Consider the following 12,979-nt stretch of genomic DNA (forward strand, 5'->3'; position numbering starts at 1 on the left):
TATTTATAGCCAAAAGAAGTCACTGCAGATAAAGACGTATTTTGAAGAACAACAAAGTTACATTAATAGTATTAATTGTAGCTGAAATATAGCCAGCAATGGATGATGCCAAGTTTAGTGGACAGATGATTGATTGCATATCCCTCACAACATATAATCAATATTTGGAAAATTTAACAACAGTATTACTCTGTAGATATTACTTGATTTTTCCAGATTTTATTTACGTGCCTCCTGTTACAGAAGTATTGCCAAGATATTCTTGAGCTGCACAACATGCATGCCTGTGGATATTCTCATTTATCCAGCTCATAGTTATCTCAAGGCAATTGAATCGACTTAGTTTTGTCTTAGAAGACGTTTCACCTCTTATCCAAGAGGCTTCATCAGTTCATGCTTGTCTGACTAGGCTGAAACTAGTCTGACAAACTGGTGTGGAAAAACCCAGGTATTTAACCTCTGAGGAGGTCCTCACAAGGCCAATGATGTCATTGGTTCGTTAGTGCTCCAATGGTGTGTCAACGTTGAAATTCCTGCTGCAACAGCGGTCGTTGGAGTCGTTGGAGTCACATGAGGCCATTTGTGAACGACCATTGTTTTTAGAGTTTAAGCTGTTAAATCTCCTGGATATAACAATAAAGATGTATCAACAGATATATCTCTATTGAGTGCATGAAAAAAGTCTTAGATGTTTTATGGAAATCTGTGAAAAATGGGAGCAATAACAAGTGTTGCCATTAAATTTTTGTTCAGTGAATATATCAAGAACCTAGAATGGTTTAATAAAGTTTCAGGTGAATGCTCTGCCCCCTGCTGTTCAACCTTAGTATTAAAGAACTTCATCTTATATGTCTGAACGTTAAGCAACGTTAAGTCCACTTTACTAGGGGCGTCGGTAGCATAGTGGATAGTGCCGGCACCCCATGTACAGAGGCATTGCCTCGCTGCAGCGGTCACAGGCTCGAGTCCAGCCTGTGACCCTTTGCTGCGTGTCACTCTGTCTCCCCATTTTACACACTGTCCTCTCCATTAAAGGCAAAAGCCCACAAAAAATAATCTTTAAAAAAAAACAAGGTCCACTTTACTAGAGTATGAGGCAGGTGTTATTCAAAATATTTTTATTATCAAAAAAATCCCCCATTAAACCATTTATCTGCGAGTTAATCACAAGTATTTTCTTTAGCTATCATGTCTAAATTACAATCAGCCAACTGTTCATAGAGAAGTGGAGGATGTAGCCTGTAGTGTCCTTGGAGGACAGCGTGTCCATTTTGACTTTGCTTTGACAAATGAAGTGTGACACCTACCAATGCTTTGCTCATTCTCTTGTCGAGGTCATGACCGAGAAGCTCCTGGGGTGCACATGTCCATAGTTGCCTCTGGTGAGACGACTGGTGCGAAAGAAGATCAACACTTCTGTGGAGCAGCAGCTACACCGGCAGGGAAGGTTAGCTCTGAACATCCTCGAGTCATGTATCCGGAGTTTACTCTTAAGATGTTTTCACATATAGTCCTTTTTAAACAAACCAAACTCAGTCCTCTTAAAGTGGACTAAAAAGTGGACCAACAGAAAAGGGACTCAGTTCTTTTTGTTCACACTGTAGCCTATATATATTTTGTAGTTTATTTTTTACTTTGACGTGTCCCTGCAGTGCGGCTATGAAGCCCCTCGCTTTCAGAGTAACTTAAAATTGGAGTAAAACCTCAGTGTCAAGTCAAGTCAAAGTTTATTTATAAAGTACATTTAAAAAACAACCTCAGTTGACCAAACTGCTTTACAGTTACTGAGATACAATATAAATAATCAAGAACAAATATAGTAATAAATAAAACAGTAAAAAGAAATCAATTTAGAACAAAGTTAGAATAAAAGAGAAAGTAAGAAAGAAAGAGCTGAGAATACTGGCCTATGGGTATAGGTAGGCTGTTCCACAGCTTTGGGGCCGCCACTGAGAAGGCTCGGTCCCCACGGGTAGAGAGCCTGGACCGAGATACTTCCAGGAGCAACTGGTTTGACGACCTAAATGCCCTGGTAGTGGTGTGAGGCTGAGCTCTGATAAATAAGATGGTACCAAACCATTTAAACATTTAAAAACAATTAATAAAACTTTGAACTGGATCCTAAAATTAACGGGCAGCCAGTGCAAAGATGCAAGGACAGGACTAATGTGATCACGCTTTTTCTTTCCAGTCAGCAGGCGGGCGGCTGCATTTTGGAGTATCTGTATACGGCGCAGTGCTGACTGGTCAAGACCAACAAACGAAGAATAACAATAGTCTGACCGTGATGTAACAAAGGTATGGATAACTCTCAAAATCATTTCTGGGGAGATATGCCTTTACTTTTGCTAATAGTCAGCTGTCAGATCCAGAAGGACCAGGACTGCGGAGTTACCAGAGTCAACTGTTAAAAGGTCATTTAAAGTTCTTAAAAGCGCCATTTCTGTGTTATGGCGTAGCTTAAAACCAGACTGGACCTTCTCAGAAATGCCATTTAGATCAATAAAAGACTGGAGTTGTTCATATACCACCTTCTCCAAGACCGTAGACAGAAAAGGAAGCTTGGAGATGGGCCTAAAGTTGGATAAGACTGTGGGGTCAAGATTGTGTTTTTTGATGAGAGGATGGACCACAGCATGTTTAAATGCAGCTGGAACACATCCAGTCAACAAATTTGAATTTATCAGTTCCATAACACAGGGCCCAATGATATGGAAAACGTCCCTAAAAAGACGAGGTGGGATGCTGTCAAGAGGACAGGAGGAAGGTCTGAGGTGCTGAACAATATCAGTTAAGCCTGAGAGACTGAGACTGAGTGTTTCTGTGCTGAAGACTGTTGTCGTTTGATGTATTCTACATTCCACATCTGGAGACGTGCAGTATCTTCTGTGGACTAAACTACTCCTCATCCTGCGTCCAAGCGTTACAGGCCGATGTGGTTTTGTCTGTTTTCCAAAGCGTCCCAGTGCAACAGCATGTGATCTGGAGGACTAAATACAACAGCAAAGAGCAAAGTGAACCTGGAGCGCTTCGTGTTCACTTCAGCGAGATCAGAGTTCTCGTGTTCACGTGTACAAAAAATGCTGAGTCACTGCTCTGAGATTGTTTAGAGGGGTGAAAAGGAAAGTGTGAAAACACCCTCAATTTTCTGTGTATGGTTGTAGAGTACTGGGAACTGGTGTTCAGCTTTCTGGTTGCCATTTTGAAAACGTATGCCTTTTTGCCCCTTGACACATTGTTGTCTGTTGACTTGTCAGTCTTTAAGAAAAAAAAAAAAAAACCTACCTAAGTTTACTTACACTGCCCAAAGTCAAATCACAAGTTTACCTCAGGTCTTTAAAGTCTATAAAATATGTTGCAACATTCCCACTGTCTGCGATTATGTGCTTTGATGTAAAGCAGCTATAGAGATAAGGAAAAAACATTTTCTTAAACACACAACACCTCAAAGAGATTTTATATATGTAGAAACTCAAGCAGCAAATGACGACATGAGAGACGCTGTAAACATCAGATGTTGGCACTTTATTGATAAGTAAACACTCCTGTGGAGGATTGATACAGCTCGACTCTTACAGAGGTAGAAAAAGATGCTCAGTAATAATACTGTTTGTTTTCTTTGACTATCAGTAGTTAATCACCAAAAGGAGAGAAAGCTGTGAGCAGAGTCAGAGGAACATGTGTTTGGAGGAGGTTCAGAGAGTTGCTGTGGATCTGCCGAGCTGAGACATTTAAATCTAAACAGTCGCTCGATTCATCTTGTGTGTTGTTCATCTTTTAGTCCGTTCATGCAAAATAAACCAGAGACTGTTCTAGTTGGATGGATCAGCTGGGGCAGAGGAGGAGGAGGAGGAGCTTTCTAGAAGCACTTGCGGTGGACGATGGAGGGGCCGGATTCGTCATACTCCTGCTTGCTGATCCACATCTGCTGGAAGGTGGAGAGGGAGGCCAGGATGGAGCCGCCGATCCAGACGGAGTACTTCCTCTCTGGGGGAGCGATGATCTGGAGGTGAGGAGAAAAACAGGTAAGACAGGAAGCAGTGATGCTCAATATGAACAGCAAAAACATTTCATTCATTTCAGTTTTATCACTGTTATTTAACAGTCATCAAACGTGCATCACGTCTCCAGCTGACTGTACCGAAGATTATCATGAAAGTTAAGAGCATTTACACTGCAGCAAAGTCCAGGTTCCGATATGTTCCTTAAAAGTACAGTGCACAGCATGCAGACTGGCAAAAAAACTGTTTGACTTAAGCCAACCTCCGACTTGAGGGGTCTCCAACTGATGACTCGAATCTCTTTCAGGGGGCAGCCGTAGATTTAAGTTATCCTTCATTAACCTGCATGAAAAAGATAACTACCTTGATTTTCATGGTGGGTGGGGCGAGGGCGGTGATCTCCTTCTGCATGCGGTCAGCGATGCCGGGGTACATGGTGGTGCCACCAGACAGCACAGTGTTGGCGTACAGGTCCTTTCGGATGTCCACGTCGCACTTCATGATGCTGTTGTAGGTCGTCTCATGGATGCCAGCGGACTCCATACCTGAACACACACAGACAGAACAATGGTTTTAGTGTTCAATTCAACATTAATGTTGATTTCTAGCTCATACAAGACCAACAATGGCTCTGAAGCAACAACACAACTGTGATGACACCCTGATGGCAGCAGAGATCATTCACTTACTGGTAGAACTCAGAAACTATGGACAAAATCTAAAAGATCTTTAAACCTCCCTGTGGATTGACCAAGAACTCTGGTAAGCAACATCAGAGCGAGGAGGCATGACCAGAATGCATTCTGATATTATCCCATTTAGAAACCTGTTGAAACTGTGATACAGGGTGGAGTGTCCACAGCACCAGTGTTTGTCTAGAGATATAGCCGGTGTTAACACTCATTACCCACCAAGGAATGAAGGCTGGAAGAGTGCCTCAGGGCAGCGGAACCTCTCGTTGCCGATGGTGATGACCTGTCCGTCAGGAAGCTCGTAGCTCTTCTCCAGAGAGGAAGAGGAAGCTGCCGTTTGCATCTCCTGCTCAAAATCCAGAGCCACGTAGCACAGCTTCTCCTTGATGTCACGCACAATCTCACGCTCGGCTGGAGTTCAAGAGTGGAAATATTTAAGTTACAAAATGGACTAAAACAGATATATTCAGAGAGTGAAAAAGCTGCAGACATTCAGGAGCTTCATCTCATGTTACACTTTAAAGCTTTAGATTATAAATTGGGAATGTTCCATTTTAGGAGTAAAAATCGTACCAGTGGTGGTGAAGCTGTAGCCTCTCTCAGTGAGGATCTTCATCAGATAGTCAGTCAAATCTCTGCCAGCCAGATCCAGACGGAGGATGGCGTGAGGCAGAGCGTAACCCTCATAGATGGGCACAGTGTGGCTGACACCATCACCAGAGTCCATCACAATACCTGGCAGACAAAAAATACCAGATTACAAAAAGGAAAAACACTTTTCTATTGTCATTCTGATCAGCAGACGTCATGGCTTAACACCATAACTGACAAGCTCAGTGGCCTAGTGGTAGAGTGTCCTCTAGTGTCACCACATGATTCCCAAGCGTGGCACCGCTGCTGCTCACCACTTCCTCAGGGGATGGGTCAAATGCAGAGAACAAATTTCACACAACTTTAACCAAAATGTGTTCCAACTGCAGTTCCTCTACTGGCCACTGGAGGGTGCACCAGGAGAACAGACAACTGAATGAATACCCCAACATTTCAGCAGGAACTCTCAAATTCAATGCTGCAAGATGTTTCAGACATGTTTGAGTTCCCACCTGTGGTACGACCGGAGGCGTACAGTGACAGGACGGCCTGGATGGCCACATACATGGCAGGAGTGTTGAAGGTCTCGAACATGATCTGGACCAATGAGAAAAGACAACAGGTGTCACTGTGGAAGCCCGGACAACTGGAGACCAAACAAAAACCCTGTAGCTTGTTCTCCAGTACGAGTTTCAGAATATGTTGAGAGTCTCAGCTGATTGTGAACAAAGCGTGAACACACCTGTGTCATCTTCTCCCTGTTGGCCTTGGGGTTGAGTGGAGCCTCAGTCAGCAGGACTGGATGCTCCTCAGGTGCAACACGGAGCTCGTTGTAGAAGGTGTGATGCCAGATCTGCAGGACAGGACAGCTCGTTAGTTTGACAGTAATGGCGGCAGCTTTAGAACTGGTAGTCAAATACATGAAGAACAATCCAAGTCTGGCTGGTGGCAGCTTTTTACTTTGGGATATTTTCTGTGGTGCAAGGTACAATTTTGAGGTGCACAACTGAGGTGCTTTTACTCGATTGTACTTCTACTCTAGTACACCATGTAAACATCTTGACCTTCTCCATGTCGTCCCAGTTGGTGACGATGCCGTGCTCGATGGGGTACTTCAGGGTCAGGATGCCTCTCTTGCTCTGGGCCTCGTCTCCCACGTAGCTGTCCTTCTGTCCCATTCCCACCATCACACCCTGCACACACACACAGTCACACCTTTACAGTCACTTGTTGCATCTTTGTTCACCTGGTGGCTAGATTTTATAAGTCATGTAACACAGGTGATGTTCATGCTGGTGTTGGTACCTGGTGTCTGGGGCGACCGACGATGGAGGGGAAGACAGCACGGGGGGCATCGTCTCCGGCGAAACCGGCTTTGCACATGCCGGAGCCGTTGTCAACAACGAGGGCAGAGATGTCGTCTTCCATGTCTGAAACATTTTGATAAATAAACATGCCATTAATTTTTCTCCCAACACCTTAAACAGATTCACACTTCTGTTTTTGTTATCTTTTGTTTCTGTGATGTTCGCTGTTCTGGTTAAACAACTGAAAACTCAATAAAACCATGTTTGCCAGTGTTTTCATTAAAGCTCCCATTTGGCAAATCATGCAAGAGTTTAGATTTCAGGGTCAGTGATGCTTCAGTTTTCACACAGATTCAAAACTAATTTATTTAATAAAATGTAGTTTTATAAAACTGGATTTGGGAACAAAGACCACGCCTCGGGCATATCCCATGTCAGCCCAAAAGTATTCGAGCGCACCTGATCCATTCTTTTTCTCCAGCACTCACACCCCACCTGCCAAATCCCTTTTTGCCTCTTACATCTTTTCCTCTCCTCCTTTCCACACACAGGAACCAGAGGATCTCTATCTGAAGCTGAGTTTACAAAGAGACACCTGCTCCACTCAGTCTCAACTCTCCGGTTCCCTCCTGCGTTCCTGCCTTTGACCGACACATCTGTCATCGCTGACATCCACGACCCAAAGAGCCACCCTTCATCCATTGACCCTCATCTTTTCAGCCTTCATCTGACCCTCAACCCGTCATTCCTCAACTTTCATCGCACATCCTATCACCCCTTCATCCCTTGATCCTCACCCCTTCATCCTTTCCTCCAAACCCTTAATCCATCATATGAAATTAACCATTCCAAATCTTTATCTAATCGGCTCTTGGTTAATGAAATGTTATTTTTGTAAACTGCCCACTGAATAAAGTGAAAGATTTATGCGTTATTTAAAATAATAATTTCTGAAACTGTAAATAAGTATAAAATTTAACTCAAGAAAATGTGTCAGAAATAAGCAATGAGGTTATTAAATCTTTTACTGACAGCTCACTGACTTTTTCAGAATTAATCCACTGTATAAAATCAGGAGTGCACGTTAGCGATGAGACACCTTCAGGTGATGAGTCTTGCAAAACTTCTCAGTGCTGATTTAACACTTAAATATGTGGATGGACTCTGCAGGTTTCTTGATGGAATTTCCCTCGGAGACTAAACTGAAACTATTCTAAATTTCCTGCAGCCCTCAGTGGAATGACAGGTGTATGTCGGGTGTGGCGCTTCAAGTCGTCCAACCTGATGAGCTTAACTCTCTGACCCTTTTAGCCCCATAGCTGCAGGACCTTTGAAAACAAGTTGAGGGAGATCAGAAATTTATCCTGTTGAGCAAACTCCAGACTCTGCAGCCTCTCTGTGACGCAACACTTAAACTGCAGCTACATTTTACTACAGCACCCAGTCAATTAATACAGTTATTCTAATTCAGGGGGGTTTATTTTGTGGACTGGAAATGCAGAAAGGAGCAGCCCTTCCCTCAGGACATTCACACACAACTGACACATCTGCTCATTCCCTGAAACAGTTACACAACTCAAAATAAAAAGCCCAGGAGGTCTGATTAGTGTCTTTAGCAGCTCTTTACTGAACATAAAAAGCTTTAATAACAGCACTATGGAAGGATTTGCAGCATTTTAACAGCAAGTGTTTAAAACAAAAGAAAAGCATCCTTAAAAGAATTTCATTAAGATCGTTTCCTTCTATATATTTGTGTTATTCATCAGCCCTGATCTCTGCTGCGGTCTCCTGTTAACATTACTGATTTATTTCATTCTGCAGTGTCTCCACAGTTCCTGACTTGAGACATGGTTGTAATTTATTAGAATTTGCCTTTTAAAACTGCAGGTTCAGCTGGTGGGAGATGATGACTGACAGCCAACATAGTTGTTTTTTAAACGCTGATCTCTTTCACATTACAGTGAACTCTTTCAGGGAGCTGCACCGATGTATGTGCTGATGTTTTAAATGTTTTAATCCAGAAAAAGATTCAGACAGTTCGCGTACAACAATGACAGAATATGTTCTGTGCATGAAGTCAGGCTGTTTCTCTTCATTTCAAAAGGGCTGAAAACTGATCTGATATTCGCGGATAAATCAAACTGAAACATGTCAAACATCCCATCATCACCTGTCTGTCACACACCTGCAGTTATTCAGTGTTGGTGAGTCTGACCGATGAATGCTCTGATAGAGCTGCACAAGATCTGAGATATTTCCCATCAGAGCGCCGGGTCTTACCTGTGCAGGTGAGTGTCGGGTGTGTCTGTCAGGGAAGTCTCGTGGATGTGTCTCTGCCCCAGGTGTGCTCCGTGGATGCGGCAGCGCGAGCTAAACCGCAGTGGCTTTATCCACGCTAGCGGGACTCGACGCGATGTCCATAAAAGGTAATTTTCCTTCAGCTGGCGCTCTCATTGGTCCAGGTGAGCAGGATCTTTCAGGTTCCCTCAGCTCGTGTCGTGATTGGCTGGAGCAGGCATCTGTCACGGTGGTGGGGGCACGCGAGATAATAACCATTTTCAAACAACAGCAGAAAAAACCCTCAAGGTTTTTACTGAGAAATGTCCCCTGAGCCAGAGAGCTGTGATTGGCCTGTCAGGCCGGAAAGGTGAGTTAGAGATTTGAAGCATCTCTGTGCAGGTGAAGACACAAACCAAAACACTTCAAACCACATTTAAAGTTCTTAAAATACAGATACTTCCTGCTGGTTAAAGAGAGAGCTGGCAGAACATGTTGAAGCACAAAGAGAGTTGTTGGTCTGCAGAGAGCTCCGTCTGCATGTCTGATTCTGTTGCATCACCTGTTTGAATCATGCTGAAGATTCCTGCTCTGCTGTGTGGATGCTGAGGAGGATTCTGTTCACACAGAGTCAAACTGACTCTGAGAAGGTGGAGATTACAGATGGTGTCAGAATGGATACAACATGTCACATATGCCACTTGTAATTACACAAACCCTCCACAAATAAAGAGAACCTTTTAATTCATTCATTAATTGGTTGTTTTGTGTCTCTGTGGTTGTTTTGTGTCTCTTTGTGGTTGTTTTGTGTCTCTGTGGTTATTTTGTGTCTCTTTGAGGTTGTTTTGTGTCTCTTTATGGTTGTTTTGTGTCTCTTTGTAGTGATATTGTTTCTCATTCTGGTTATGTTGTATATCTTTGTTGTATATACTCTGTGTTTTTTAATTGTTATGTGTCTTTTTAATGGTATTGTGTCTCTTTGTAATGGTTTTGCTTGTTTTTGTAGTTATTTAGTGTCTCCTCCTTTGCATCTCTGTGTGGTCTTTCTGTGGTCATTTTGACTCATTTCATGGTCTGTACATGTTTATTTGAGTAACATTTGTAAGAAAAGGTCAGGGACAAGCCCCTGACAATTTGGGCCACTGGGCCTGGTTGGCCCATTCAGTAATCCATCCATGGCAACACTCAAAAATAGGGCAGAGGTGTTTTTCTTTTTTGCTTGTCCTGTATTATTATCCATCTTTCTCAGCTCAGCTGCCTGTTTTATCAGTAGAGACTGACCTCTGGTGGTGCATGATTAGTTCCCCTTTAAAGGTTCACTATAACGACCTCTTCCACTGTTGCCTCATTTGGTATTGTTTGAAACTTTTGACTCCACCCTCTAGTGCCATCTTTTGGCTGTATCTACAGTGGCATGCAAAAGTTTGGGCACCTTTGGTCAAAATTTTGTTGACTGTGAATAGTTCAGTAAGTAGAAGATGAACCGATCTCCAAAAGGCATGAAGTTATAGATGAAACATGCTTTTCAACATTTTAACCAGATCAGTGTTTTTGTTTTGTACAGTTTGAGGGTAAAAAAAAAGGAAAGGAGCAAAAGTTTGGGCACCCCAAGACATTTGAGCTCTCAGACAACTTTTACCAGGGTCTCAGAACTTCATTAGCTTGTTAGGGCTCTGGCTTGTTCACAGTCATCGTTAGGAAAGGCCAGGTGAAATTTCAAAGCTTTATAAATACTCTGACTCCTGAAACCTTGTCCCAACAAGCAGCAGCCATGGGCTCCTCTAAACAGCTGCCTAGCACTCTGAAAACTAAAATAACTGATGCCCACAAAGCAGAAGAAGACTTGAGGAAGATAGCAAAGTGTTTTCAGGTAGCTGCTTCCTCAGTTCATAATGTCATTGAGAAATGTCAGTTAATAGGAACTGTGAAGTTGAGGTCTGGAAGCCCAAGAAAACTTTCTGAGAGAGCTGCTTGTAAGATTGTAAGAAAGGCAAATCAAAACCCCGGTCTGACTGCAGAAGACCTGCAGGAAGATTTATCAGACTCTGGAGTGGTGGTGCACTGTTCTACTGTGCAGACACACCTGGACAAATATGACCTTTATGGAAGAGTCATCATAAGAAAACCTTTCCTGTGTCCTCACCACAAAATTCAGCATCAGAAGTTTGTAAAGTAACAGTGAAACAAACCTCATGCTTTTTGGAAACAGGTCCTGTGGACTGATGAAGGTAAAACAGAACTTTTTGGACACAATGAGCAAAGGTATGTTTGGAGAAAAAGGTATACCTGTCCTGTTAATACCTGTTAATATGTATAAGAGTGAAGCAGCAAATGACGACATGAGAGACCCTGTAAACATCAAATGTTGGCACTTTATTGATAAGTAAACACTCCTGTGGAGTATTGATACAGCTCGACTCTTACAGAGTCCAATCAACAGAACAGATGAGGAGAAAAGCCAAATATTGATGCACTGGATTGTTGAAGAGACACAGGTAAAAAAAAAAAAAAAAGATGTTCAGTAATAATACTGTTTGTTTTCTTTGACCATCAGTAGTTAATCACCAAAAGGAGAGAAAGCTGTGAGCAGAGTCAGAGGAACATGTGTTTGGAGGAGGTTCAGCGAGTTGCTGTGGATCTGCTGAGCTGAGACATTTAAATTAAAACAGTCGCTTTTTGTGATTTCTCATCTTTTAGTCTGTTCACGCAAGATAAGAGACTGTTGAAGCTAGATGGACCAGCTGAAAGGATGTTTACCCTCCCAGCTGGGGCAGAGGAGGAGGAGGAGGAGGAGGAGGAGGAGGAGGAGCTTTCTAGAAGCACTTGCGGTGGACGATGGAGGGGCCGGATTCGTCATACTCCTGCTTGCTGATCCACATCTGCTGGAAGGTGGAGAGGGAGGCCAGGATGGAGCCGCCGATCCAGACGGAGTACTTCCTCTCTGGGGGAGCGATGATCTGGAGGTGAGGAGAAAAACAGGTAAGACAGGAAGCAGTGATGCTCAACATGAAAATTAATAATCAGGTTTGTCCACTGGGGGGCAGTAGAGCCTTCAAAGACCAAGTCAGGGGTTATACAACACCTCAGGTTTAAACCTGCAGCAGACTGGGAGACTTGTACTCTTTCTCTGCTGGAGCCTTTGCTGACATGATTTAAGTCATCCTTCATTAACCTGCATGAAAAATATAACTACCTTGATTTTCATGGTGGATGGGGCGAGGGAAGTGATCTCCTTCTGCATGCGGTCAGCGATGCCGGGGTACATGGTGGTGCCACCAGACAGCACAGTGTTGGCGTACAGGTCTTTACGGATGTCCACGTCGCACTTCATGATGCTGTTGTAGGTCGTCTCATGGATGCCAACTTCATGATGCTGTTGTAGGTCGTCTCATGGATGCCAGCGGACTCCATACCTGTAGACACCATAGAACAATAGTTTTAGTGTTCAATTCAACTTTGATGTTGATTTCTAGCTCATACAAGACCAAAAACAGCTCCAAAGCAACAAACAACTGTGATGACACCCTGATGGCAGCAGAGATCATTCACTTACTGGGAAGAACTCAGAAACTCTGGATAAAATCATTAAAAGAGCAACTAGTCCAAAAATTTGAGTCTTCAGGCCGAGACAACATTTAAAAGATTCAAATTCAAATCAAGAGAGATTTGGCTGCTGTTCGATGGGACCTTTTGAATCTTGATGTTGACTGTACACAAATAGTTCACTGAATTTGCTCCAATAAGGAAAAGTAAATTAAAACTAGGGTCCCGTTTATATGACAATGATTTCAACTGAAAACAGTAAACTTAAGTTGCGTATTGGCCGATCGTTTACACGACAGCGGCGTTTTGGGTGCCTGAAAACGCAACGTTTTGAGGCAGCGGGTTCCAGAGTGCAATTTTTTTGGAAACAGCACCATCTCCGTTGTCATGGAAACTTGCAATATGCAGTTCCTCTGAAAACGGAGACTTTTCGCACATGCTCATTACGGTATCAGTCACTAGGCATGTGCGAGAAAGCTGACCATCCCAACAACAGTGGCGGACTCCTGAGCTCTGTCTGTGCTGCTCATCCTGATGAATTTATCAACGCTTCCCCATCATAATGTAG

General features: G+C 43.2%; 2 protein-coding genes and 1 long non-coding RNA gene across 3 annotated transcripts; 1 reads left to right on the plus strand and 2 right to left on the minus strand.

The window, feature by feature from the left end:
- Positions 1 to 3,504: 3,504 nt before the first annotated feature.
- Positions 3,505 to 9,025, minus strand: LOC126394975 (actin, cytoplasmic 1-like). The gene is made up of 9 exons (XM_050052139.1): positions 8,872 to 9,025; positions 6,590 to 6,714; positions 6,349 to 6,477; positions 6,027 to 6,137; positions 5,797 to 5,881; positions 5,267 to 5,428; positions 4,913 to 5,104; positions 4,365 to 4,546; positions 3,505 to 4,003 (listed from the first exon to the last, which is right to left on the minus strand). The coding sequence occupies exons 2-9, from the start codon at positions 6,710 to 6,712 to the stop codon at positions 3,860 to 3,862; spliced, it is 1,128 nt and encodes a 375-aa protein (XP_049908096.1). The 5' UTR covers positions 6,713 to 6,714; positions 8,872 to 9,025; the 3' UTR covers positions 3,505 to 3,859.
- LOC126394987 (uncharacterized) lies at positions 3,886 to 7,624 on the plus strand. Its single transcript, XR_007570402.1, has 2 exons — positions 3,886 to 4,025; positions 7,143 to 7,624. It is a non-coding gene; the product is annotated as an uncharacterized LOC126394987 (long non-coding RNA).
- Positions 9,026 to 11,220: 2,195 nt separating the features above from the next.
- Positions 11,221 to 12,231, minus strand: LOC126394985 (actin, alpha skeletal muscle-like). The gene is made up of 2 exons (XM_050052152.1): positions 12,062 to 12,231; positions 11,221 to 11,825 (listed from the first exon to the last, which is right to left on the minus strand). The coding sequence occupies exons 1-2, from the start codon at positions 12,197 to 12,199 to the stop codon at positions 11,682 to 11,684; spliced, it is 282 nt and encodes a 93-aa protein (XP_049908109.1). The 5' UTR covers positions 12,200 to 12,231; the 3' UTR covers positions 11,221 to 11,681.
- Positions 12,232 to 12,979: the final 748 nt, after the last annotated feature.

Source organism: Epinephelus moara, chromosome 8 (genome assembly GCF_006386435.1).
Source record: "Epinephelus moara isolate mb chromosome 8, YSFRI_EMoa_1.0, whole genome shotgun sequence".
Lineage (NCBI taxonomy): Eukaryota > Metazoa > Chordata > Actinopteri > Perciformes > Serranidae > Epinephelus > Epinephelus moara.

Excerpts from the sequence above, each read along its gene's own strand:
- LOC126394985 (XM_050052152.1), bottom strand. The coding sequence starts at position 12,199 with ATGAAGTGCGACGTGGACATCCGTAAAGACCTGTACGCCAACACTGTG. Across the intron at positions 11,826-12,061 it reads CATCCACCATGAAAATCAAG|ATCATCGCTCCCCCAGAGAG; the intron begins GTAGTTATATTT and ends CCTCACCTCCAG.
- LOC126394975 (XM_050052139.1), bottom strand. The coding sequence starts at position 6,712 with ATGGAAGACGACATCTCTGCCCTCGTTGTTGACAACGGCTCCGGCATG. Across the intron at positions 5,429-5,796 it reads CGCCTCCGGTCGTACCACAG|GTATTGTGATGGACTCTGGT; the intron begins GTGGGAACTCAA and ends TTTGTCTGCCAG. Across the intron at positions 5,105-5,266 it reads CTACAGCTTCACCACCACTG|CCGAGCGTGAGATTGTGCGT; the intron begins GTACGATTTTTA and ends CTTGAACTCCAG.